The sequence below is a fragment of the Eumetopias jubatus genome, unplaced genomic scaffold (genome assembly GCF_037043125.1).
Source record: "Eumetopias jubatus isolate StellerSeaLion01/CBP00866 unplaced genomic scaffold, mEumJub1_p1.0 scaffold_5, whole genome shotgun sequence".
Classification (NCBI taxonomy): Eukaryota; Metazoa; Chordata; class Mammalia; order Carnivora; family Otariidae; genus Eumetopias; species Eumetopias jubatus.
In genome coordinates, this window is record NW_028274811.1 from 50,629,569 (window position 1) to 50,656,572 (window position 27,004).

Below are 27,004 nucleotides of genomic sequence, written 5' to 3' on the forward strand. Positions count from 1 at the left end.
TCAGCATGATCATTGGAAAACATCCAGCAGAGGATGGATATGCTAAATAAAGAAAACACAGGCATGGAATTCTGGTGATTAGCTTTTCTGTAGGACTGAGAATTTTGGAAACGCTGCCCCAAATACACCTTAGACTTTAAGGAGTTGTATTAGAGTGTCTGTACGCCTTTTGTTCTTGAAGATGCTTCTGTGTTTGCTGTGATAAACTGCTCCAGCAACAGCACTTGTTTGCATGTAAGTGGAATGCTTGCTCCCTATTGGTCTGATTTCAAAATTCTGTGGCACTTGGAACTACAAGGAGGTTAAGAAAACCGACCTAGGAAATTTGGAGCAAACGGAGTGTACCACGAATCGGTATTTGCTATTGGTGAATGAAGTGAGGATGCATCTCTGGAGAATGTGTGTCGATCAGGGCTACTTTGTGGCTAGCAGCGGGTGAGGTAAATATGTGACAGGGCAGTAGGGCTGGCTTTCCAGCAGTTCATGGTCTGTTTAGTGAGGAAAATTTGAAGTGTGTGAAGCAAGGGTGCCAAGTTCAGGCTTAGATGCCCTTAAACATCACTGGAAGTTTCGAGACAAGCTCTGTCATTAATTGAGCTTCTTGTAGTATGAAGACTTGGGGAGTTTGGAAAAGTTGGCAAACATTAAACTGGAATCATTTAAAGGGCATTCTCCAAAGTGATAGGTTTGATGTCTACCATAAGCTCTAGGGTGTGCTGAAATGTTTGTAAATGGAGCGTGAGTGTTTGAATCAGGACAAAAAATGAAGAATAAATTGCAGGGCTGCAGTGGACCATTTTGAGAAGATTTGACTAATTGTAGAAAGAAAAGTAGAGCCACTGACAACCCAGCAAATTTGGAAAAATGATCTGTTTAGAGAGAGCCTGTTGGGACTGTGATTTGATGTGAAGAAGGAAATGGGATCCTGGAACATGGCCCTATGCTTACAGGTTTTTCTGGTTCTATTGAGTTTGAAACATTTACAGCCCTCACAGTTCACTGACTCCATTTTCCCAGATTTAAAATAATACTCTCCCCTCTTGGAGTTACGATTCTGATTAAAAATGCTGGCTTATGGACTAAGAGCTTGTGGCTCTGTATGTGATGAAATGTATTTTCTTTTTTTGTTTTCTTACACTTTCTCTTTGATTTCCTTCTCCTTCCTGTGCATTTGTTCTGTCTTGGAGGGCTTTGTTGGAAATAGGTAAGGAAATCACATCATTCTTATCTAGGAATTATCTTTCCCTGCTTATTTTTTGTACCCTCTGTTAATTTGTGATATAACAATCCTCCCCAGAGAGAGTAATTGTAATTCTGCAAGCTGAAAAATTTAACTTCAGGTGAAAAATAAGTAGCAGAAATTGATGAACCTTAAACAATAAATATTTGTGTTTGATGCAGCTGCCACTAGTAATTAGGAGAAGATAACTGAGTGGAATGGAGTTGAAATCGCTCAGATACTCTGAGGGGTTCTTGGTGCATTTAGAGGACCCAGTAGCGAGCTATGAGGGTTGTTGAATGTCTGTGGTACATTGCCACCTTGTGGCTGAAAGTTTTCCTTTTAATGCAAAAGAACATATTTCTAAATATTAAGTCTACATGATACAATCTTATTTGATCTTTTTTGCTACTATTTATAATTTAAGTTGGTAACAAAAGATTTGAGACATCTTAAAAGGTTACATATAATATATGGTAGGAGAATTGAAGAGAATGTCCTTGTTCTTAGCAAAGTCCTGCTGAAATTTTGAGAGGGGGGAAGACCCATAATGTCTGCAAGGAACTCTCCACTGTGTGGGGGTGGGAGGAAAAGAGAGAGAAAAAGAGAGAGAAAAAGCAGTATGGCAAAAGGTTAACTATTCACCAGGGGTAATGAGAATAAGGGAGCTCATTGTACTGTCCTTAAAACTTTTTTTGTCATTGCAAATTTTATTCTGAAATTTTTCAATTAAAAAAAAAATTGGCAGGAGGGGCGCCTGGCTGGCTCAGTCGATAGAGCATGCAACTCTTGATCTCAGGATTGTGAGTTTGAGCCCCACGTTGGTGTGCAGCCTACTTTAAAAATGAAAAATATTTAAAAAATTGTCAGGGGAAAAAGAAAAAAAAACTGGGGTAAAGGCCTAAAATGGAGCCAAGAAGGAAGCAAAATATCCTCTACATTGTGTAATGATCAGACTACATTTGGACGACCGATTGCATTTTCCAGAAGCTGATGTGTCACTGACCAGTGTTCCCTGGCTCCAGTTTGGTGTCCATAAGGTTTAAGGCCAAAGGGTCTAGATACAGTTCCTTCTTGGAGGTCCTCCTAAATAGGACACTGTTGTAATGAACCATGGACTCAACAAATAGCTTCCAAGAGTGCAGTCTGGAATCCCTTTTCCCTACTGATCTGGCTTGATCCCAGAGGGGATGCCCTACCAGTTTTTGGGGGACCTCTCACAAGAATACTAAGTGGCAGTGAATACTGATGGGCAATGAAATGGAGGTGGTACTTACTGACAAGTGCTTGAAATCCAGCTATTCAGTGTTACTAATGAATACAGTGAGCTTGGGGGAGAGTTGACATCTTGGGATACGTGAGCCAATGAGGTCTGTTCCATCTCCGTGCACTTGGGAGGAGTTGTTCACAGGCAAGGTTAAGTTTCTTTTTGTGCCGTGATTTTGAATATGCTTCAGTACAAAAACAAACAAATGGATGATTTTGCCCCTAAATTTCATTTTCCTATAAAATATATCCTTGATCGTCTTAATCTGAAAAAATGCTGACAGGTATAACCAGATATCCTTCTCTCTGCCCAGCAAAACAAAACAAGTCTCAGTGAAGCATCCTTCAAAATGCCCAGATTTGAGCAGAGCTACTGAAGTCTTGTCTGAATTTAAATTTCTACAAAGTGTGTGTGTGTGTGTGTGTGTGGCATTTGGGATTTCCATGAATACCTTTTGTACTTCTTTTTTTTTCTTAATAACTGTCTGGATATAGATATGTGCATATGAATATTTTTGTCCTCAATAACCATGTAGACACATATATATGCATCTATACTTTGAAGGTGAACATTTTAGAAGATGTGGCCCTATTCAAGTATGAAAGGTTTTCTTAGGCAAGGAGGACAGATATTGAAATAAGTGTTGCGACACAAGGGATTCCTTTGTAGAAAGCTGTTGCTTGAAGTGGTTTTAGTTTCTCTGATTCTTGTGACAGGTTTTCTTTTCTTTTTTTTTCCTTTAAAATTTTTATTGTTATGTTAATCACCATACATTACATCATTAGTTTTTGATGTAGTGTTCTATGATTCATTGTTTGTGCATAACATCCAGTGCTCCACGCAGAATGTGCCCTCTTTAATACCCATCACCAGGCTAACCCATCCCCCCACCCCCTTCCCCTCTAGAACCCTCAGTTTGTTTTTCAGGGTCCATTGTCTCTCATGGTTCGTCTCCCCCTCCAATTTCCCCCCCCTTCATCTTCCCCTCCTGTTATTTTCTTCTTTTTTTTTTTTTCTTAACATATATTGCATTATTTGTTTCAGAGGTACGGATCTGTGATTCAACAGTCTTGCACAATTCACAGCGCTCACCATAGCACATACCCTCCCCAATGTCCATCACCCAGCCACCCCATCCCTCCCACCCCACCCCCACTCCAGCAACCCTCAGTTTGTTTCCTGAGATTAAGAATTCCTCATATCAGTGAGGTCATATGATACATGTCTTTCTCTGATTGACTTATTTCACTCAGCATAAACACCCTCCAGTTCCATCCACGTCGTTGCAAATGGCAAGATCTCATTCCTTTTGATGACTGCATAATATTCCATTGTGTGTGTGTGTGTGTGTGTGTGTGTGTGTGTGTGTGTGTGTGTGTGTGTGTATATATATATATATATATATATATATACCACATCTTCTTTATCCATTCATCTGTCGATGGACATCTTGGCTCTTTCCACAGTTTGGCTATTGTGGACATTGCTGCTATAAACATCGGGGTGCACGTACCCCTTCGGATCCCTACATTTGTATCTTTGTGGTAAATACCCAGTAGTGCAATTGCTGGATCACACAGTAGCTCTATTTTCAACTTTTTGAGGAACCTCCATACTGTTTTCCAGAGTGGTTGCACCAGCTTGCATTCCCACCAACAGTGTAGGAGGGTTCCCCTTTCTCCGCATCCCCACCAACATCTGTCGTTTCCTGACTTGTTAATTGTAGCCATTCTGATGGGTGTGAGGTGGTATCTCATGGAGGTTTTGATTTGGATTTCCTTGATGCCAAGCGATGTTGAGCACTTTTTCATGTGCCTGTTGGCCATTTGGATGTCTTCTTTGGAAAAATGTCTGTTCATGTCTTCTGCCCATTTCTTGATTGGATCATTTGTTCTTTGGGTGTTGAGTTTGGTAAGTTCTTTATAGATTTTGGATACTAGCCCTTTATCTGAAAGGTCATTTGCAAATATCTTCTCCCATTCTGTCGGTTGTCTTTTGGTTTTGTGGACTGTTCCTTTTGCTGTGCAAAAGCTTTTTATCTTGATGAAATCCCAATAGTTCATTTTTGCCCTGGCTTCCCTTGCCTTTGGCGATGTTTCTAGGAAGAAGTTGCTGCGGCTGAGGTCGAAGAGGTTGCTGCCTGTGTTCTCCTTTAAGATTTTGATGGACTCCTGTCTCACGTTTGGGTCTTTCAACCATTTGGAGTCTATTTTTGTGTGTGGTGTAAGGAAATGGTCCAGTTTCATTCTTCTGCATGTGGCTGTCCAATTTCCCCAACACCATTTGTTGAAGAGACTGTCTTTTTTCCACTGGACATTCTTTCCTGTTTTGTCAAAGATTAGTTGACCCTAGAGTTGAGGGTCCATTTCTGGGCTCTCTATTCTGTTCCATGGATCTATGTGTCTGTTTTTGTGCCAGTACCATACTGTCTTGATGATGACAGCTTTGTAATAGAGCTGGAAGTCCGGAATTGTGATGCCGCCAGCTTTGCTTTGCTTTTTCAAGATTCCTCTGGCTATTCGGGGTCTCTTCTGGTTCCATACAAATTTTAGGATTATTTGTTCCATTTCTTTGAAAAAGGTGGATGGTATTTTGATGGGGATTGCACTGAATGTGTAGATTGCTCTAGGTAGCATTGACATCTTCACAATATTTGTTCTTCCAATCCATGAGCATGGAACGTTTTTCCATTTCTTTGTGTCTTCCTCAATTTCTTTCATGAGTATTTTATAGTTTTCTGAGTACAGATCCTTTGCCTTTTTGGTTAGATTTATTCCTAGGTATCTAATGGTTTTGGGTGCAATTGTAAATGGGATTGACTCCTTGATTTGTCTCTCTTCTGTCTTGTTGTTGGTGTATAGGAATGCCACTGATTTCTGTGCATTAATTTTATATCTTGCCACTTTACTGAATTCCTGTATGAGTTCTAGTAGTTTTGGGGTGGAGTCTTTTGGGTTTTCCACATAAAGTATCATATCATCTGCAAACAGTGAGGGTTTGAATTCTTCTTTTCCGATTTGGATGCCTTTGATTTCTTTTTGTTGTCTGATTGCTGTGGCTAGGACTTCTAATACTATGTTGAATAGCAGTGGTGAGAGTGGACATCCCTGCTGCGTTCCTGACCTCAGGGGGAAAGCTCTCAGTTTTTCCCCATTGAGAATGATATTTGCTGTAGGTTTTTCATAGATGGCTTTTATGATATTGAGGTATGTACCCTCTATCCCTATGCTCTGAAGAGTTTTGATCAAGAAAGGATGCTGTACTTATGACAGGTTTTCTTTTAAAAAGCAATAAAGTGATACAGGGATGTATTGATTTGCATTAAGGGTTGCAGTGCTTAGAAATTGCCCTTCCCTGTGCATATTTGTGAGCACCAGCAGCTTGTGGATTTTCTTTTGTGGACAGCTAAAGCAGTGATCTATTGATTCTTTGTAGAACAATATTATTCATTTTTTAGAGGGATCATGACCCATGGAAAGACATATATTTGACACAGTGACTAAGGACACATGTACAAGCATAGCTTTATCAGACATTTCATGAAATGGTACTTTTCCTTCCTTCATTGGACTCTAACAACTTATAGTGTATTAAAAAAAATACTGCTTAGGTCTACTAAACTTGATTTCATGACCCACTAGTTTGTTGTGACCCACAGCTTAAAAATCATTGCTATTGAGATTTTGCAGTAAGCCAGAATGTTTTTCAGATGCAGAACATGACAGTAAAACCCTGAATTGTCTAAAGTAACCAAATGAGCAGCAGGCTTCGGCGGGAGGGATTTAGAGAAGGATAAGAGAAGAGGAGCCCAGGAGTTGGCGTTGCATGCTGGCTGTGTTGACAGTGTCCTCAGTGAGTGACATCCCTTCTTTCTCTCTGCAGCTTGACCACATACTCTCCCCGCCACCCATGCCGTTTCGGAAGTGCAGCAACCCAGATGTGACTTCTGGCCCTGCAAAGTCGCTGAGGTTTAAAAGACAGCTGAGTGAGGATGGTCGAGAGCTGCGGCGGGGCAGCCTGGGAGGGGCTCTGACAGGTGAGTCCTGAGTGACAGACCTAGCAGAGGAGGAACCTCATGGACCCACCAGCGGGTCCTGACAGGTGCCCGAGTCCCACGTGTGAAAACCTGCCTGCTTCCGAATGGGCCTGCCCCTCTGCAGACTGCTTGGTGAAAGCGGATCTAATCCAGAGGGCAGTAAAATTGAGGATTTTACAAATGAAGTTTCTTACTGAAATAAAATTTATGTACAGTAAAATGGACCCATGCTAAGTGTCCATGTGTATGGATTTTGGCAAATGTATACTGCCGCATAGCCACCACCACAGTCGAGATACCGAATGGTTCTTCGGCCCGATCTCATCATTCTCACCCCCCTCCTCCTTTCTTGGCCCCAGGCAACCAGAGATCTGCTTTTGTCACACAGCTTAGGTTTATCTTAAAAATTTAACATGAATGGAATCAGTACATGTTCTTTTGTGGCTGGCGTCTTTCGCTCAGTATGTTTTTAAGATTCATCTATGTTGGTGCATGTATCAGTAGCGTATATTGAACTTGATAAGAAACTGCCAAACTGTTTCCAAAATTGTACCGTCTTTACATTCCCACCAGCAACAGATGAGTGATCTGATTGCTCTGCATCGTTGCCAACTTGTGGTATTGCCAGCCTTTTTAATTTTAGCCATTTTAATGGATGGATAGTCCTATCACATTGTGGATTTAATTTGTATTTTCTTGACGACTAAATGATGTTGAACATCTTTGCGTGTGCTTTTTGGGCATTTATCTTCTGTGAAGTATCTCTTCAAATCTTTCATCCTTTTTTTCCTTTCACGCTCTTTCATCATTTTGTAAAAATTAATTTAAAAACTTTTCAAATACAGAGAACCCACAAATCACTTGTGGTGACTTGAAAGATAGCCAACTTAAGATAATTTTAAGCATTTTTTAATAACTCACTGTATAAATTTTCATGTTATGTGACTTTAAGTCACTGGAGGTTCAATTTCTATTTCATTCTGAGTGCTTTTTCCCTCTAAATATAAATGTCTTTGGAGAAACTCTTTTTTAAACCCCAAAGCAGAGTTTTCTCTGTACGTGACGCTCTACTGTGCCAGTTCTTAAGTGGTCTGAAAAATAAGTTGAGTTACTCACATTTTTTGGAGAATTACGGATTTTGACTTTCTGGAGATGAAATTTCTGGGAACAGAAATGATTCTGACAGTAGGCTCAGTAGAGTCTAGAACATTTGCCCCATTGTGGCATACTGCTGGAATGCAGGGTGAAACTGACCTCAGGCCAAAGGGAAGAAATTCATCAAAAACTAAACAAAACAAAACAAAAAAACACAAAGAAACCTGCTGTACTTCACTAAGTTTAAGTAAATGTTCATGCCTGAGTTTTACTGGTATTCTTTTAATGCTTGTTAGGGAATTTTTCTTTGCTTTCCTTGTATAGATTCAGACTATTTGCTTTTTTCAGGGAGATCCTAAAAATTAGATAGTCCAACCTTTATTTTGTAGGTGGGGGGAATTAAATATTAATGGTTAGAATACTCATCCCTTTGCTTACTAATTTCACTTAGGAAATTTACTTACTTTGGTTAAACTATTTTAACCAAAAGGAGGGGCCGTGGGCAATAATGGGACTCTCCAATTTTTGCTGGAGGAGTTGACTTAAAGCTTTAAAACAATGTAGGGGTATAGGTGTTGATGCAGATATCATGACATTTGGCTTACAGCTTTAAAAAAAGAAAATCTGCAGTTGATTCCCATTTCATAATCTCAATAGCTCTGGCATTTCTACTCTTACAAAATTTGGTGTGCTATACAGTTAATTTAGATAGTTAAATGTTAGGTCAGATAATTTAAAAAAATGTTTATTAGCCCTTAGGAGAGAGAGAGAGCTTAAAAGAATCTCACGAACATCAGTCTGGTTTTAAAAACAGTTGCTTGTAAGTTTTGTTGGAATATGAAGAAAATGTTCTAATTAGTCCTCTAAATAGCTTAGCTGAGGATTTAATGGAAGAATTTATGCAAAGCACTTAGCCACTGATGGATGACTATTAGTATTATGTGCAGCATGAATTGAATTGCAGGTGATGGAAAACTTGGGCTTCTGAACATCAGTTTGGGTACCTTATCCACTGAGTTTCTACTTTGTGTCAGGCAGTGTGCTAGCGGCCACTTGGAGCAGAAAGAAAATCTCATTTCTGATCTTTAAGAAACATAGTTTCCACTAGTTATAGGCAGCTATGAATAATCACATGTGATCTTACCTTGGAACATAACTTGTTGCTGAACTTAATTAAGTCAAAGTGGTTTTGCCATCAGAAGTCTGTGCCTGATAGATTTTGTATGGTAAAGACCAGCCATCTTCCTCTTGCTTAGCCCTATTTTAATCTAAAAGTCTTTACTTTGGCAATTTTCTACTGCTTTCTTTTTTTTTTTTTTAAAGATTTTATTTATTTATTCATGAGAGAGAGAGAGAGAGAGAGAGGCAGAGGGAGAAGCAGGCTCCCAAGGAGCAGGGAGCCCGATGTGGGACTTGATCCCAGCACTCTGGGATCATGACCTGAGCCGAAGGCAGACGCTTAACCATCTGAGCCACCCAGGCGCCCTCTACTGCTTTCTTTAAAACAATTTTCTTTCTTTTTTTTTTTTTTTTTGTGAAGGCTTGTAGCTTGAAACTTTTGCCACCCAATTATCTTTGATAAGTTTAATTAAACTCAGCTTTTTGAGAGGAAGATCTGTGATGTTTTCATCTTCTTATCACTAATAATAATGATAGCTAACTTTTAAGAGCTTACTGTGTGGCATGCACTGTTTGCAGGGAATTACATTTATTGACTTACTTAGTTCTTAAACATATTTATCCACTTGTGAGGGAGGCAGTCTTATGCCCATTTTACAGATGAAAACTCTGAGGAACAGATAGTTTGAATAAATGGCACAAGATCATGGTGTTCACAAATAACAGAGCCAAGACTTAACCCTGAGTGTTGTGGCTCCAGAAAACTGCACTGTTCCTAACACAGAAGGTACTTAGTAAACTCTGACAGGCTTAATTGGAGTGACTCCTAGGTGGGAAAGTTTATGCTCCTTTGGAATCCAGGGCTGACTCTCTCTGTTGGTGATCCTTGTCCCTTAATTACAAAAGTGAATTAAAACCATGCAATTAATCCATGGCATGAGAGTGCATGTCCATCAGCTCAGGCACGTTTCAAGCTTCTGTGGGCATTATGTCTGCGAATTTTCTATTGGCCAGAACAAGTCATATTATAAAGCCCAGAGTCAAGGTCCGGAAGCATGTTCTACCCACGTGATACCTTGGCAAAGGTGCAGATGTACAATTCTTTGCTGCAGGGGAGCAAAGAATTGGGACCAATAACTCCATTTGTCATAATTGGCCTCTGTAGTATAAACAGTTCTTTACAATAAGAATATTTGCGTGTGCCTATTTTTTAATTATAACAGTGATGTCTGTTTAATGTAGACAAATTAGAAAATGAAGGGGAAAAAAAAGTGAGGAGCCCTTACCTCCATCATGCACTGATAGCCATAGTTGAACTTTTGACATTTTCTTCCCTAACTAAAATTTGGGATTACTTAAAGGTATTAGATTAAAGGAAAAAACCATCAGTACCTTTTTTACAGGGCTAGCGTTTAAACAACAAAACCAGAGCTTACTATGTCCAACTTTGCCTGAAAAAAGAAAAACAACTTTTTTTTTTCTTTTTGGAGGCGAATGGTATTTTCTCTCTTCATGGCCTGCAACTTGCTAAATAGGCACCCAGAAACATCCAGTAAACACTGAGCTGTGGAGCCCCCTAATGAGTAAGAGGAGCATTATTCTAATCGTTTTACAGACCCCTAATTCAAGGCATAAATATTTGATAAGGTGCCTGACAGTTCACAGCAAGGAAGCTGCACAGTGCAGGAGAGAACCTCAGGATCTTGAGTGCTGGCTTCTTGATAGGCAAAGGAATGCCCTGAATCCTGGTCCTGAATTTCACAACTGGGATGTATGTTGCAGCCCTAATAGTCATGATCCTTTTCCTTATGAAGAAAGTTGTGTTTTTCAAAACATCGTGGCTTGTTTGGAATGTAAAACAAAGAGGATTCTATATATGTTTGCAAGTTGCTTCTAATAATAATAAACCAACTTTGTAGATAGTATAAACCAGAATTTCTAACACAGTTAGGATCTGGTGTTCTATTTTGGGGGAAATATTGAGACATTTTTCTTTCTTGAACTATGGAAATCAGTTTGGAATGATACCTGAAAAAATTTTAAAAGCATTTCAGAGGGATTTTACTTCAAGAGGGAAAGGGAAAAACAGCACAATCCTAGACAACATTTTTTTCCTTTAAAATTAACCTAGAGGCCTTTGTGTTTCAGTGCTGTGTAGAGCTTAACGGGTTTCTCATCCTAGATGCCTCCTTAGCTTAGTGGGTGAGACAAAGAATTGAGATTAAAGTGAATTTACATGAAATAAGACTTTTTTCTGGAAAGCCTTGATATTTAGTAAATACTCCTAAATCTTCTCCTTGATGCCCTAGATTTCTTTATTTTCATAATTCCATCAAAAGAATGTCTAGACAAAGTGGTGTTTGTTAGGATGCTATAACAAGCAAACCAGAACGTATCAATGGCTTAGCACAATACTCATTTATTTATTGTTCATGTACGTGTTGCTGGTTAGCAGGCAGCTGTCTTCCTCATGGTGAGTCAGGGACCCACGCTCCTTCCATTTCCTGGTATTATTCTTCCGTACGGCCATAAGACGCTGAGCTTCCAGCTGAGAGAAGTGGAAAAACAGAGGCGAAAGCTTTCCAACTTCTTAAAAGTCCCAGCCTGGAAGAGACACATTCTTGTTTATTCACATTCTTTCTGTCAAGATTCTGTCACATGGTCACAGCCAAATGTCAATCTGGTGCCGCTGTGGGAGGGGCACGAGAATGGTCCTTGCCTCTGTATACAACTACACAAGAGGCAGTGACAACATGGTGCTTGGCCTGAGAGAGAAGTAGGTTTTAATAAAGAAAATGGGATAAATTCAGTTTTCAGTATGTTAAGTTTGAATACTTGTGAGACTTGCTAACTGGGTATGTTAGATAGGACTGTGGAATCACAGAAAGGGAGAGAATTGTATTTTGGGAAGGAAAGGATTAGCTCCATCTCAGAGAGGAAAATGATGATAAGAAATTGTCTTTGGATTCAACAATAGGTCACTGGTTGCCTTGGGGAGAGTAGGGAGGAGTGGAAAGAAGCTAGAATGGAGTAGGTTAAGAGCAAACGGTAGTTAAGAGATGAGAGGTAGCTAATTGGTTGATAGCTGAGTGTAGGTGGCTCTTTTGAGAAGTCGTGCTGGGAGGGGGACTAGAGACATGGGTAGGAACTGGAAGGGTATGGGGTCAGAAGGAGACATCTTAGTATGGGTCCATGTGAGCGTGTTTGTCAGGTGCTGGTGTGCTGAAGAAAGATGATAGTCAAAGGGAAGTGCTTTGGGAGGAACCCAGCAATGTATCTGCAGCACATGTAAGAAGGGTGGCTTTTTTATAGGAGAAGGGACACTTCCTCCCTTGAAATAGGAGGAAGGAGGAGCAAAAGGATGCAAAAACTGGTAGTCTAGATACATCTGTATCATGGAATACTATTCAGCAATAAAAAGGAACGAACTGTTGATGGGGCTGACAGCCTGGGAATTAGACTGCATAAAAAAGCATGCTGTTTAATTCCATTTGTATATGCCATTCTTGAAATGACACAGTTGTAGAAGTCCAGAACTGGGGAGTGGTTGCCAGGGCTTAAGGTGGGAGGGAAGTAAATGTGACTATAAATGGGTGACATGAGGGAGGCTCTGGTGATGGGCATGTTCTAGATCTTGACTGTGTTGGTGTCATTCTACTGATGGTTATGGTATACTGTAGTCTCGCAAGGTGTTACCATTGAGGAAGACTGGGTAGAACGTAACTGGGATCTCTGTGTATTGTTTCTTGTTACTACATGTGAATCTACATGTATCTTGAGAGTAAGAAGTTTCATGTTTAAATGTCTCCTTTCCATATCGCTGTTTTCAATAAATTTGCTTAATAAAAAGTAGGTAGTTTAATAGATTTGGTCACTTCACTTGTGTCAGTGCATTATGAGACCCCTGGGTAGTGGTCAGGAGGGTTATATGGATGTGGAGTAGAGAAGGAAGTCATAGAGTCGTGGAGAACAGGAAGGGAGCTATAAATGTAATTGGATTGCTTGGAAGCATTGACGACCGATTTAAGGTCTGAGGTCCTGAATCAAAAGTGAAGGCTGTCTGCATGTTTGAGGAAAACGTTAAGACACCAGGGAAATGGGTGTACTGGGAACAGTATTTCCACAGAACATAGCAGAGAGGCCTGGTTGAGGGTCATTTAAGACGGTGGTGGGGGAGAGGGGGGCCGAGCTGTGTAAGAATGAGTGGAGTTCTGGTGCCTTTAGTGGAATTGCTCAGTGGTGGAGTCAAAGCCCACGGGAGCTTGAAAGGAGGACTGGAAGTGGGGACCTGGGCGTGTGGTTGTGTTGGGGACTGAGCATTGTGTGGGCTGAGTTGGACTTAACCAGGTCCTGAAGGATGATTGAAATGTTAATATTTTGAAATCTGGCAAAATTTGAAACTCTTAAAGGGCAAAGACATTTACAGTTGTTGTAAATGGTGCTCTCTTGTGATGCTCTCAGTTTGGCTTCTTGGCTCTTGGCCAACAAAGAGAAAACCCCAGATCCACAGATAATTCTCACTTAGGGTTGTACTGGTTTAAAATCCTCCTATTTCTATTTGTTTTGCTGTTTGTCAATGTTTAAAAAATTTCCAGGCTGAAAGCATATAAGAGGGAGCAGGCATTGTTTTAAGTTGGTTTACTGTTTTGTTTTAGAACTTGTAAAATTGTGTAGTTCATCAACAATAGTTGATTAAACTGGAGGATGTCTACCCATTCTTCTGGGTTGCTAGGCAGAGGCAACTCCTTTAGCATCTTCTTCCTGGTGAGAGTGCTGGCTTTTAAGTAGCCTTTAAACCTACTGCTGTCTTCACCGCTCCTATGTCCATTTATGTCTGGATATTTTGTTGGTATCTAGATGGTCTAATTAGAAGATGACTCTCGTGGTGTATTTTTGTTGTACGATTTCTCCTTGTCAGAGTAGGAAAGCCTCCAGAGATTTCTACTTAATGGGGCCTGCAGCTGTTAGCCGGTTCCTTTGGCAGATGCTGCCTCCCAGTGGCTCTCTGTCGCGGAGCCTTCTGCTGCGGCTCGTCTCCCATGCAGATGGCCTACCAAGCAGTCATGACTCCCCCTAACAGGGTGATTGTAAGGTGGTTCCCAGGCCCCTGGTCACCTGCTGCTTAGGAATTGCCATGTGGCCTCCTTGTTCAGAACTAGGCTGCAGAGACCTACTTGAAACTCCAATAGCTCTTTCAGGTCTTTGGTACCACGGAAGTCTTCCCAAGAGGTGATGATGTCAGGCATGCGGGGAGAATTAATTAAGGCGTGAGTCTACATGAGGACTTGAACAATCAAATGTGGTCATCGTCGCTCAGATGAGAAGACGAGGCTGTTAGCCTTGAAGTCATGTGAGCTCCAGAGAGTGCTGGGAGCCAGCCTTCGTCAGCAGAGCTGGCTCATCAGAGAGCCGTTGGACAGGTTTGTACCAGATCGAGTTTGAAGGACTTAAAAATTAGTTCTGAGTATTAAGATGTTGATAGAAGACTCAGTTTCTCTTAAGCTTTTTGAGGTGCCTTCTGCAGAGCAAAAAGTAACTTGGGCCTTACATCATTGTTGACCTAGAATTTCAAGGTTGCTAGGGTAGGAAAAGCAGCTGAATACTAGAACTGAACCATTCTCACTTGCAAAATAAGGTCCCCTGCTTGATATTCTCCTGTATGGTGGATGTGGCAAATCAAATGTTGTACCTGAGCGTCTTTAAAATACACCAAGGAAGAGTGTCTTTCAAAGTTTTTACTGGTATTACTTTAAAAGCTGTGTGTGTCTAAATAGATAAGGAGGCTCTCTGTATCAGTTAGGTTAATGAAGAAACTTTACAGAAACAAATGAAAGATAGATGGACATCACTAGACTTCCTCCCCGTTTCAGTCTCTCTCTTGCTCTCTTAATGTCTCCCCCATATTTTTTGTGTTCTTGTGTGGTTCTATAAATAATGGACTTTGGTTCTTCCTGGGAGAAAAATGAATTTATTGAATCCTTATGTCAAAGATTCAAGTTGTTTGTTATTCAAATTCTCTTTGGACTAGAAAGTTGATTCTGGGGGGGGCGGGGGTGTGTGTGGCTTGGGGGCATTTTTATCAAGGGGTTGATTTTTTTTGAACGGGCCCAGTCATGTTCTGTTTTATTTTCTCTCTGCTGATTTTATATTTGTGTACATCCCTGACATTTTGTTTTGTTCCAATAGGGTAGACTGAGGCCTGCATGGCTGGACGAGTTTTTCTTATCCTTTATGAATTGTCTACTTTTAGGTTCTGAAAAGTGTGCCGATTCCAAGCTTATCCTCTCTGTTCCTTATGTGTATCATCTATAAAAGACGAAATGGTTTTAAGTCTCTGTGACACTTCACTATATATGTGAAGAAGCCACAAAAGTTGATTATATTATAGTTAACATGAAATACAAATTGAAGTAATAGAAAATCAGTGTTGCCTGTTAAATCCCACATAGAGCCCTCCTGGAATGATGAGGGAGGGGAGATAAGGTTGGGGAAGGCCAGGGAGATTTCCGGCCATGCTGGAGCACCTGTATGCAGCTGGACATGGGTAAGTGACGTTTTCTTAACATGTACAGTGAAACCACAGTGCAGCTGCACAGCGGTGCATGCAAGGTGCTAACTGCGCATGTGCTGGAATCTTCTGGAAACTACAGGTGTGGTAGTTGGGTGTGACGCAGTAGCAATTAGGGGAGACGTGTGTCAGGAAGAGAATGGGATACATGGATTACACTGAATAGGGTTTAAAGACCGAGAGCTAGTGACTTGGCTGGGTGGAGTTAGCATCTTGATATGCTACACACTGATGTTGCAGGATGTGATAGGAATCATGGAGTTGGGATCAGAGGCCCAGATTCTAGTGAGAAATACAGCTCTAAGTAAGGCGTGTCTTAGTCTCTGGTTCTTAGTTTAATCATCTGTAAAATGAGTGGATTGGATCAGACCGTCTCAAAGACCCTTTGAGGTTGAGTAGTAAATAATTTTTGCTACCAAGATGAGAGAGGGGGGACATCTTTGCAGAGACTAGCTGCCCTTCTTTTTCTCCCTTCCCACATAAAACTTGCTCCATTGTTGAGCACGGAAGCCCACTCTCTCCTCTGGGGGAACATTCCAGTGATGTCCTGTCATCGACCTCTGAAACCGAGTACCCCAGGCCCTCCGTCTCTTGTTTAACACTCATTTCCAGTGGCTAATCAGAGATCAAGAATGTAGACCTGTTTCTTAACTTCCTGGGTGGAAACGGAAAACAAAGCTGACTTGATGTCAACTCTGCCGTGGAAAGAGTAGGCAAAGAAATGGAAATGCCACCAACCGGGAAGTTTAAAGATTTATAAAAATTAGTGTTTCTGCTATATTAATGACTCCAGTGGTGGTAGCCTGCATTTGTCATTGTCATGTTCCATTGTCATTCAAGTACTTAATCAACGCATATTGTCAGGGCTACATTTATTTTCCTGCATCCTGCCTGGCCAGATCATTTCTCCGTTCTCTGACTCAGTGTCACGTGCCCTGTGTCACACCAGGGCCAGAAGGGAGAGCTGGAGGGTCAGTCGCTGCTTTGCTTTTAACCCATTGCTAACTTGTTCACGGCTGGGGGTGAAACTTTTAAAAAGAAAGTACAGCATAATGGAAATGTCTGGTTCCCTTTTTCTGAACAAGAACACAGGTGGAATCATTTCCACCTTAAATGATGAATGCTGAACCAAATTAGGCTTGAAGGATCTTGCATAAGGTGGCAGAGTTCCCAGCATCAAGTCCCTGTAAAAGAGAGTCCTGTATGTATGTAAAGTAACGTAACTGGACATGCAGTCTGCATTGACATGCACACATGCGCGAGTGGCTCTGTGCCCTCGATTGTTACTTAATGTCCCATAATGTAGGATGTGCCTGTAGTTTTGCCTAAGATCACTCTAGAGGACAGGAACAATCATGTATGTCAATGTCCTTTTTTTTTTTTTTTAATTCTGAAGCAAATTTCTTTGGGCTCAGTACAAGGAAAACAGGGCTTAAATTAGTCTGCTCAACTTAAATTCTTTCTTTGGTTAAGTAGTGAGAGTTGGGTCACCCACTGTGCTTGCCTTGGTTACCAGAAAAGTCAGTGCAAAAGCACTTCGTTTTTCTGCTGTGCTCCATTCACTAGGTTTTGGCTGCAGCGGCATATATAAATAATAAAAAAAAAGGGAAAATGATACACGTACAGACTCACAGCAGTAAGGGGCGCCTGGATGGCTCAGTTGATTAAGTGTCTGCCTTCGGCTCATGCCCTGATCTCAGGGTTCTGGGATCGAGCTCCGCGTTGGGCTCCCTGCTCAGCAGCAAGTCAGCTTCTCCCTCTGTACCTCCCCCTGCTTGTGCTCTCTCTCTCTCAAATAAATGAATGAAATCTTTAAAAACACAAAACCTCACAGCAATGAGATGCCTACTTAAGTGTACAAAACAGGGAAGTGAAACTCATGATCCTTTACTCCATTCAAATTCCATTCCAAACACCTCTTCATATCACTTGCTAATTCTTCAACAGCCCTACTTGAACTGTTTCCTTCCCCCTCTGTTGCTTACATTACTCTCTTCTTAGGGGTTGGGTCACTTTACATTTTCTATTTTTGGTATACTTATCATCCCTTTTACTAGTTGATAAATTCCTCCAGGAACTTTTCCTTGTATCTTCAAAGCAAAATTTCCTGCAGTGCACATATTAAGTGCTCAGTAAATAGGGTTGCTGGACAAAATGCATGACACCCAATTAATCATACCAGATAAACAGCTAATAATATTTTTAGTATACTTACGTCCAATATAAAATTTGGGGCATATGTATTCAGATTTATTTGAATTCAGAAGTATTTAGGCATCTTTTATTTTTATTTGCAAAGTCTTTCAGTAGACTGGAATGCTTTTGTACCTAGGCCTTCTCAGACATGCTGTCTCATAGGGACATTCGTGGTAAGAAACGCAAGAGGTTAGAGGCCTTAGATTTTAGTACAATATTCTTTTCTTATGTTTTTTTTAGTCAACTCAGAGACAAGACCATCTTTGTGGACAACCCCAAGCAGACCTGGTACATGATATCCTCTTTGATGTAGGCAAGGCTGTATACAACGCTGTTGCCATGCTTTCAACAGTCAAAGTCTTCTCTGTGGATTCATGTAATGAGAGATTAAGTGCATTTAATGGAACTCTTAGAAGAAAATGATCAGACTGTCCGTCTTGAGAGGTGGCTATTTGGAAGGTGACTTGAACAACCAAAGGGCTACCTTCCCCCACCTCAGCACCAAGCACACTGATTTCCCCATAATCATGGCTGAATTCTTTAAAAAGGAATGCTGACGAGTCTAATGATATTGTTACTTCAAAGCATGAAGAACTGACCCTGGAGTTCAAGGCTGCTTAATGCCCTCCAAGCTTTCAGAAGAATTCGGTGACTAAGGAGTAGACCAGAAATGGGGGGTGAATTCCAACCCTCTACCTCTCATTAATTTCTAAGCAGTGCTGAGGCAGTCAGGAGGATAATAATCATGGCTTTAATTTTTCTCTTGTTAAAAACAAGGGCAGTGTTGTGTTAGGTTTTGGAAAGCACTTAGTGATTTGTTGGAGCTAAATTTGGGGTATCAATGGCAGTTTGGATAACATCAGTTCTTAGATTTTGTTGCTTTTAAACCAGGTAGGAGGGACATTAACTTTCCTACTAAGAGAGGCCAGAGAGCAGGCTATACACTCCCTGGTGGAGGTCTCTCTCCCCGAAAATGGAGTCTTTAACACACTACCATTTGGAATCCCTGGGGGAGATCTACTATATGGTACTTTTTGAAGGATCATTTCATAGTTGTGTTCTAGATTTTTTTTTTTGCTTACTCATTAACCAGTATCAATAAACATCTCTGAAGACAAAAATACTAGTTTCTTCAGTAAGTATAGACACTGTTATTAAGGAGGAAGAATTTCAAATCTACTTGGAAGAAATGTCGGCTTGGGACTAGAAACTGTTCCAAGTAAATATATGTGGAAGTACATTGTTAGGTGAATTAGATTGTGTATATAAAAGTTTCCTTGGATAAACAGAACTTGTTGGGAAATTAGGACTTGTCTCGAAATTTCTGCTTGGATTGTGACATAGAGTTTGTTTTATCACCTTGTGGCTGCCTTTGTTCTTTTTGTTTCTCTTGTAAAGCTCCTGATGGCTAGCTCCTCCTTGGCCTCTGTCATAAGTGTTTAGATGTAGGGCAGTTGTAAGAAATGTTTAGCATCTCAGGGCTGCCAGTGACATTTGGGTGTGTCAATCAAAGCATCTCAGTGTGCAAAAGAATGGAATTGTGTTAGGATTCATAATTTCTCCCAAAGCAAGATGGTAAGTACAAATTGTCATCTAGTGTTTTGAGGCCAACCAGCTTGTTTTGAAAAGATAGAGTATTTTGTGGAGGTGTTGGACTTCTTTGGAGATGAGTTTCAGAAGTGAAAATCAGAGCCAAGAAAAGTGACAAGTAAGGCTGCTGAGTCTTTGCCATTATTGTTACAGACCTAACGAACCAAATTTGAGTATTTTTCTAGGCAATGTGGAACCACACAGTAATGGAAAAATACGAACCCTGGTAGAAATATAAATGAGAGATAAAATGGAGAGTTACTATGCACAGACATTAAGCATGTGATCATGTCAGAGTTTGGTAGCTTCAGTGTCTGGGATGTGACATAGGGCTGCAAATGCATATGAGGTACAGTCCCGGGTGACAGAGTTTGCAGTGGAGAGAGCAGGTTGTGTATTACAATGAATGGGACTCTCCATGCATGGAGCCACATAGGAACAGGGAAGGCCAGCGGTGCCTTGGGGGTATGGGTTCAATGCCCATGATGCCAAGATGGGTAAAGCATCTTGGATGGGGACCTAACCCACCACTGAACACAAATTGTGTGTTCCACACTGTGCTGGGCACTTGACCTGTGTTACTTACTGTCATCATCACTAGAGATCTGAAAAGAGAGCTCAGAGAGGACAAGAAATGTATCCAGGGTTCTCTAGCTAATAAATAGGGAAACCAGGATGCAAACCTGTGTCTGCCTGGTTTCTCACTCTACGCTCCTGAGTTCACTTGATGAAGGAATGAGAGCCAGTTATTCCTGAAGTGTCCTAAGCTGGAGAGAATTTGATCCTGTCTGAGGCTGATGCCAAGAAGTAGGATGCAAGGGCAGGAAGAGGTGTTCTGTCCTGGAAAGAAGAGGGGATAAGTCATTGTGTATCCCAGGACTTTCCTTTGCCGGATGGTCTGAGAGGCTCTCTGTTCACATTCTCAGTTAGTCCTCACAGCCACAGTATGGGCTTGCTCGGTCATCTCCATTCTACAGAACATGTGCTGGAAACTGGGATGTAGGAGAATAAGAAGCCTGACTATAGCCGCGAGGCTACTGCGTGGCCATAGGCTGGATTTCAGCCTCCTGACTGGATGGACTTAGATTCAACAGTTTCATGAGTTTAAACATGGTACCTATTTCCAGGATCCAGCGGGGGCAGTGAACATGTTTAGATGGAAAGATGTTTTGGAAAGAATTGGACAAACTGGGTGGGGAAGTCAGTGTGACGGGGGAGGAGAGGATGACTCCTACTCATTTGGTTGGTGTTTTGAAGCGTGCAAGATTCTGGTCCTCCTGGGGGTTTTAGAAAGGTTTGGAGGCAGATGGGGAAGAGGAAGGAGCAAAAGGAAGGGAGAACGGGGAGCTTGACAAGTAGTTTAACAGCTGCTCCACATATCCGCAAACTGACTCCGAGAAAAAAATGGTTCTATTTATTTGCCGCTTCCTTCCATATATCTTCCCAACAGCATTCATCAATATCTGTCATTTCCCAGGGGGTTTAGGCATGTCTAGCAATTCATTCTGCTGAATTATATTTCAGTACGCGGATGGAGGGAGGCCAGATTGCAGATGTTAACTGTGACCTATGCCCAGCGTTGCCTAGACACGGCCACCACCCAATTCCTAGGTGCCCTCACGCAGACAGCTGTTCCAAGGCATACCGCTTGCTCTCAGATTCTTGAGATGACGTTCTCATTAGAGTAGGCTCTGTTTAATACTTAAGTTGTCCCATTAGCCTTTGGTCTCTACAGCTAGTGCTTAGGGCAAAACCATCATGTATTTTTTTATAAGAATTTTAAATTCAGATGGTTATCATCTGAATGGAGACATTTTGGTGGTGGAGGTGCAGCAGGGATTTGCTGGCTAGGGCTGGGTCTCATTGCAGAATGGGAGAATTTGCTGGGTGTTGTGAGTACTTATAATAATAGGAACATTGCAGTTTACTAAGCTCTATTTCATGTATTAGTTCATTTGATCCTAGTATCTTCCTGTATTAGAGTTTGAGAGTGGTAATCTTTGTGGATGAGAAGAAATACTTCCTTTTAAAGAGCAATTTAAGGGAAAACAAAAGAAAGGAAAAAGAACAAACGTATTTCTAAGTACAGATTCAGGTTGTTCCATTTAAAAATGTACGGTGTGTTGGCATTTTCCCCCTCTTATCATAAAATGCCAAGGGCAACATGGTGGCTGTCTCTGAGGGTGAAGAGAGTACCTTTGAATCATGTTACTGTATTGCCCACAACTAAAGTTACTTTTGATATAAAACTTCAGCTGTAGTTGATAGTGGTGGTGGCAGCCAGAGATGGTTTGTTCAAAGGCTTTGACTTCTGTATTGTAGACATGAATATGCTGTTATTTTTCCACAGTCCCTAGTGTTCTCATGGTGTGAAACTGGCCTTTCGCAACTCCCTGAAAGCTGTGTCATGTACCCAGTCTGGGCTCGGTACACTCTTACTTTCTGCTACCTGCTCTGCTTGTGGCAAGTTTCCTTCTGAAGTGTCCCGTTCACTTCCTCACCAGGCCCTTGTGATTAATATCGTTGCCTAGCCATCCTTTGTTAAATATAGAATGCTGGTGATAGTATTCTACACAGTGAGATTGGGCATCACCATTGGATTTGAGTCTTGCAGCAGAACCGAGGTTTAGAATTGGCTGCATCGTGCTGTTGGTTGGGCTCAGACCTTGGTGTTTGGATTGCATCCCATGCTTTGACTACCAGCCTCTCAGAAGGCATGCGTACTCTCTCCATTCAGTGTTCAGTTTCCTTGTCAATTAGAGATCCCTGTATAGGAAGCAGTGATGTCTTTAAGGACTTAGGGTCAAGGCTATGCTTTGGACTTCCCTTGTATGAGTAAACACACAGTTTTTTTTTTTTTTCCTTTTAAGGCAAGAATAGCAGCTTGGTATAGGAGTCAGTGAACTTCACTCTCTGGTCACAGGTCTGTTGGTTTCTCAAATTGTATTTATTTGTGCCATTAAGAAGAATGATGTAGCAGCATTGCCGATGCTGTCTAGGTATAGTTATTCTTTTGCAGTGGGACAAGAAATTGGAAGTCAGTCACCCATGTGAGAGGGAAGATGGAAGGAACCATGTCTCTGTGTTGTAGTAGCAGCTGAAGATGAATAAAGGGAGGCTCTAATTGCTGGGAGTGTGACAGTCGCTATGATGAGGAAACCAATGTTTAGGAGTGAGCAGTGAAGCAGAGAAGAACATCTTGAGGATGATGGAGTATACTTGAGGACAGTGGCTGCTGACTCAGGCATTCTCCCCGGCTTCAGCCAGTGACTTCTCCTGGCCTTTAACCTTTTTCCATTTCTAAATTTGGGAGTGCCCTGGGAAAAACTCAGTTCTTCTGACTTGTAAATGATTCAAACGGCTCAAGTTATTTAAGTGTAATTTGGAAGAGCAGGTGCTGACTTGGTTTAATGTGGATGCCTCCCAGACAGTAAAACAGACTTATTTTACTTTTTCTCAGGAAGGTGCATAGTTTTAGCTAAGCAAGTGAAGGTGGTTGTGTGTGTGTGTGCACGCTTTAAGATATACATAAGAAAATTCACCATTTTAACCATTTTTAAGTGTCCAATTCAGCAGAATTAAGTACATTTACAGTGTTGTACAACTGTCACCGCCATCCATCTCTAGAACTTGGTCATCTTTCCAAACTGAAACTCTGTATCCAATAAACGGTAGTTTTCATCCTCTCTTTCGCTAGCCCCTAGTATCCGTGGTTATACTTTCTGTCTCAGTGAAATTGACCATTCCGGGAACCTCAAAGAGGGGAATCATGCAATATTTGTCCTTCTGTGTCTGGCTTATTTTATTTATTTATTTATTATTATTTTTTAAAAAGATTTATTTATTTATTTATTTGACAGAGACACAGCGAGAGAGGGAACACAAGCCGGGGGAGTGGGAGAGGGAGAGGCAGGCTTCCCGCCGAGCAGGGAGCCGGATGCAGGCCTCGATCCCAGGACCCTGGGATCATGACCTGAGCCAAAGGCAGACGCTTAAGGACTGAGCCACCCAGGTGCCCCTGGCTTGGCTTATTTTATTTAGCATGTCTTGGAGGTTCATCCATGTTGTGGCATGTGTCAGAATTTCATTCCTTTTTAAGGCTGAACCATACTCCCTTGTATGTACGTACAACATTCTGGTTATCTGCTCATCCCCCAGTGGATGTTTGGTTTGTTTCCATCTTTTGGCTCTTGTGAATAATACTTCTATGAACTTGGTGTACACATATCTGTTCAGGTCCCTGCTTTTAGTTCTTTTCTTTATATACCCAGAAGTGGGATTGAGCAAGGGAGCTTTTAGTAGGAAGCAGGGAGAATGAAATAGTGGGATGTCCCTCCTCCCACTTTAGAGGTGGACGTGAACTTTCAGGGAGCTACTTTGAGAGCCTCATCAGATGCTTAGGTCAGCAGCAGGCTGGTAGCCAAAATGTAAAGATGAAAGATGAGGGGATGAGCGTGTGGCCCTGTCTGCCTGCTCCTGGCACCAGCATGGTGGTAGCTTCCTATTGTTCTTTTTGTCCCCAGGCCCTTGAGTCCCGTATTGCCACACCCATTCGCCTTCCCTTCCTCCTGTGGCTCCCCCACACCCCTTCGCCAAAACCCTTGAGAGCAACATAGCTTCTCCCTCAACGTCTTTGTGTTCCTGGTTGGTGCCTTAGAGGGATAAACAAACTTTTTCAGAGTTTTATGTATACCTGAGCCCCAGAAGCCATATCCAAAGACTGCTTTGTTAGTAGTTACTAGGTCTTATTTTTCCTTTGATGGCTTGTTTGTAGTCTAAGAGAAATTACCCAAAGTGTAAGACTGTGGACTGACTGCTAAATCTATGTTGCACTTCAGGTGATAAGGAACTTTTTACTGGAAGCTTTTAAATCTAGCCAGGTACCATTATTCCCAGATGATAAAGTAGTTCTCCAGAGGGTATATTTAATTCTTTATATAGCCATTCTGCTAAAATTATTGCTGACCAGGTATTTTCCTACTTCAGAGGGATACTTCATGCTTTGGGGGGCTTTGAAAACATGTATTTCATTTTTGAAAGCATGCATTTATGGAGGTCTTCTTGTTTCTTGGGATCAGGATGGAAACAAAGGAAAACACACCCCATTAAACAGACCATATGTAGCCTTCATAGAACCAGTGTGCAGTGTAGGTCTAGGCTCAGCAATCTACTTCTTTTAATATATAATCTTAAAAGGCTGCATATCTTCCATTCTGTTAAGTAGAGGTCCTGTGACCAAAACAGGAACAATAACCAATATAAAAGCCCATTCAAGTAACTCATACCTCCATGATTGAAGCCTGACAAGTTCTTACATCAATCTGGCCAACTGATTTCAGTTTTAATCTGGACCTCTATTTATTGCTTCTAAATTTCTAGTTATGTCAGTAGAATATATGTAATAAATGCTATAATAAACATATCAGAATTTTATAAATGTGTTTCCAAAGGGCATAGAGCTGATCACAGTTCCAATTGTAACAGCAAGCTCAGTTTGGTATTAAAATAAAGCAGCCAGATTGGTAGGCAAGCTCACCTCTCCTATAAGAAATTAGGAATGGTATTATCCATTAATTTCCACCCTGTGCAGCTGAATAATGCAGTTGACAGATGCTAATTTTCTTAAATTGTAGGCAGCAAATGATGCATGAATACAACAGCAACACACTTTTTAGAGGCTCTTGGTAGTCATCAGAAAGCGAGTTTATATGAAGTTCGATGTAGTCACTAGCAAGTATGGCGCGATGTTAGTGCCATCTAATGACTGCCTTAAATCCATCTGTTGTCCTCTTTTCCCTACTAACACTAATGGGGGTCTAGGCAGGAATAAAAACCTCCCATGTGTTGTGCTAACAGACCATTCAATTTATAACATTCATGTGATTCCTAAGGATAAAACTCATGCAAGAATAATGACATCCAAAATCTAACCAGTGACAGGATTACAAATACTTCATTGTGTATGTGTGTGTTTCCTAATTTAATTATTTTTCCTGTGGCTTAACAAAAGTTTATTTCTTGCTCCCCTTATCATATATAGCGTCATGGATAGCTTTTTGTGTTTCTTACTTTTGTAAGTTGATGTTATTGAATGTCCACTGTATGATGTTTTTTTCTTTTTGGATTTTAGGAACACCCTGTAAGTTTACCCCTATTTCACAGCTGAGGAAACTGAGACTTGGGGGAGTTCATGAATAAGTGATGGAATCGTTTTTGGGGGCCAGAGTTGGTACTCAGCAATTAGGCTGTAGAGTCAACCATAACATAACTGGAAACTTTTATTGTTTTATGTCCTGTTGGGTTTGAAGACTGTATGAGGTAAATATATGGACTAAGTTGAAAAACTTAGTTCAAACTGAATTCCCAAAACTGATCAATTATTGAACATCAAAATGTCTCCTTTGGGTTAGGGTCTGGTGACATAATAAAAGAATGGAAGCCTGACGGGAGAGTCTCTCCTTGACCAAACTCTAGCCAGGTTCCTCTGAGCCCTCCTTCTCAACCAGGCCTCAAACTTGGTCAAGAAAGACACGAACAAACACTAGCATAGGTTCTCACAGCTCAAGGCAACTTTCTTAGCATGACCCCTAGTCCTCCTGAAGCGCCTGCCTGAAAAAACTCAAGGCTGTCACAATTTTTTCTGTTTGGCCAACGGATAGGGTCTCTTTCTCCCAGGCTCTGTGGGAGGGTAGAATCTGAATTTGGTAAATGCCAGCTGGCAGACAGAGCTGGCCTGGTCAGTTACATGGAAGGAGCCTGTGTCATTTTTCACTTTCCTCACTCTCGACTGAACCCCCACTGGCTCCCTGCCCTACTCCCTCATTCTCTTATTAAAACACTCAGTGATTGTGTACAAATTGAAGGTGAGTTCAGTTCACACTGGACTCTCTTTTCCTGATGCAGTAGTTACTACTGATTAAAATCTATCCTTATCACTTTAGTGTTGCACTTGGTTTTCCTTTGATAAGGCACATGTCTGGCCTTGCTGCCAAGATGAGCCTTACATATGGTACAGTAGTACATAAAATGTATGGGGTGGTGGTAGACAGAGTGACTTTGGAGGAGAGGACGCATGGGCCCCTGTTAGTAGTGGTCTCTGCTTGCTTTCGAGTGCCCTGTGAGAGCTAATGAAACTGAAGTGTTCAAAGTGCTTCAGAGTTGAATGGAGGGAAGAGAGGTGGTTCTGTTGCTTGTGCCCCTCCCCCAGTGCTTGTTCTGAGTCTGACCTCGCATGTGAGGCGGGGCTGGATTCCCTGAGCTAGGATCCTAGCATATGAATTTCCTACACCGAGGATTTATTCGAGAACTGTCCCTGTTTCCATTCTGCTCTCCCACTGGCACAGAGGGAGTCTTTCCCAGTGTCCCCTGCCATGACTTTCATTCCAGGACCGTGGGAAGTGTCTTCATGGTTCCCTTTGGCTCCAATGCTTCATGGGACCTCTCCTCCCGCTCCTTGCTTCCCTACCCAGACCCACTGGAAAGTTCCCACCATCAGCAAATCCCTCCCTGACGTGGCCTTAGGGTGGAAGGAATGTGCTCCTGGCTGGGTGGAGCAGATTAGATTATGGAGATTATTAGATTATGGAGCACATGTTTTGATAGGAATTGTTAAAACCAACATTATATAATAGCATATACAGAAATTCTCTACAACCCATATATCCACCAGCCAGCTTTAGCTAAGCTTAATATTTGCCACATTCTTCAGATGTATTAGTATTAAATTTATTAAAGCCACAGGTGAAAACTTAAATTCTTTAAACGTTTAAGTTCGACTCATAGACCCCATTATTGCCTGCATACGATTTTAAAACAATAAAATATTACAGCATTTTCTTCCCTAGGCCCATTCCCCATTTTCTCTGCCAGAGATAACGATAATTCTGAATTTGTTGTTTATCCTTTCCACAAAGA

At 41.4% G+C, this 27,004-nt stretch overlaps 1 protein-coding gene across 1 annotated transcript in view; it reads left to right on the forward strand.

The window, feature by feature from the left end:
* Positions 1–27,004, forward strand: part of LOC114224668 (microtubule-associated serine/threonine-protein kinase 4-like) — a 201,150-nt gene that overhangs the window by 170,328 nt on the left and 3,818 nt on the right. The window contains exon 2 of the mRNA XM_088023178.1: positions 6,369–6,522. Coding sequence (XP_087879304.1) covers positions 6,369–6,522 — 154 coding nt within the window. The remainder of the gene's footprint in view (positions 1–6,368; positions 6,523–27,004) is intronic.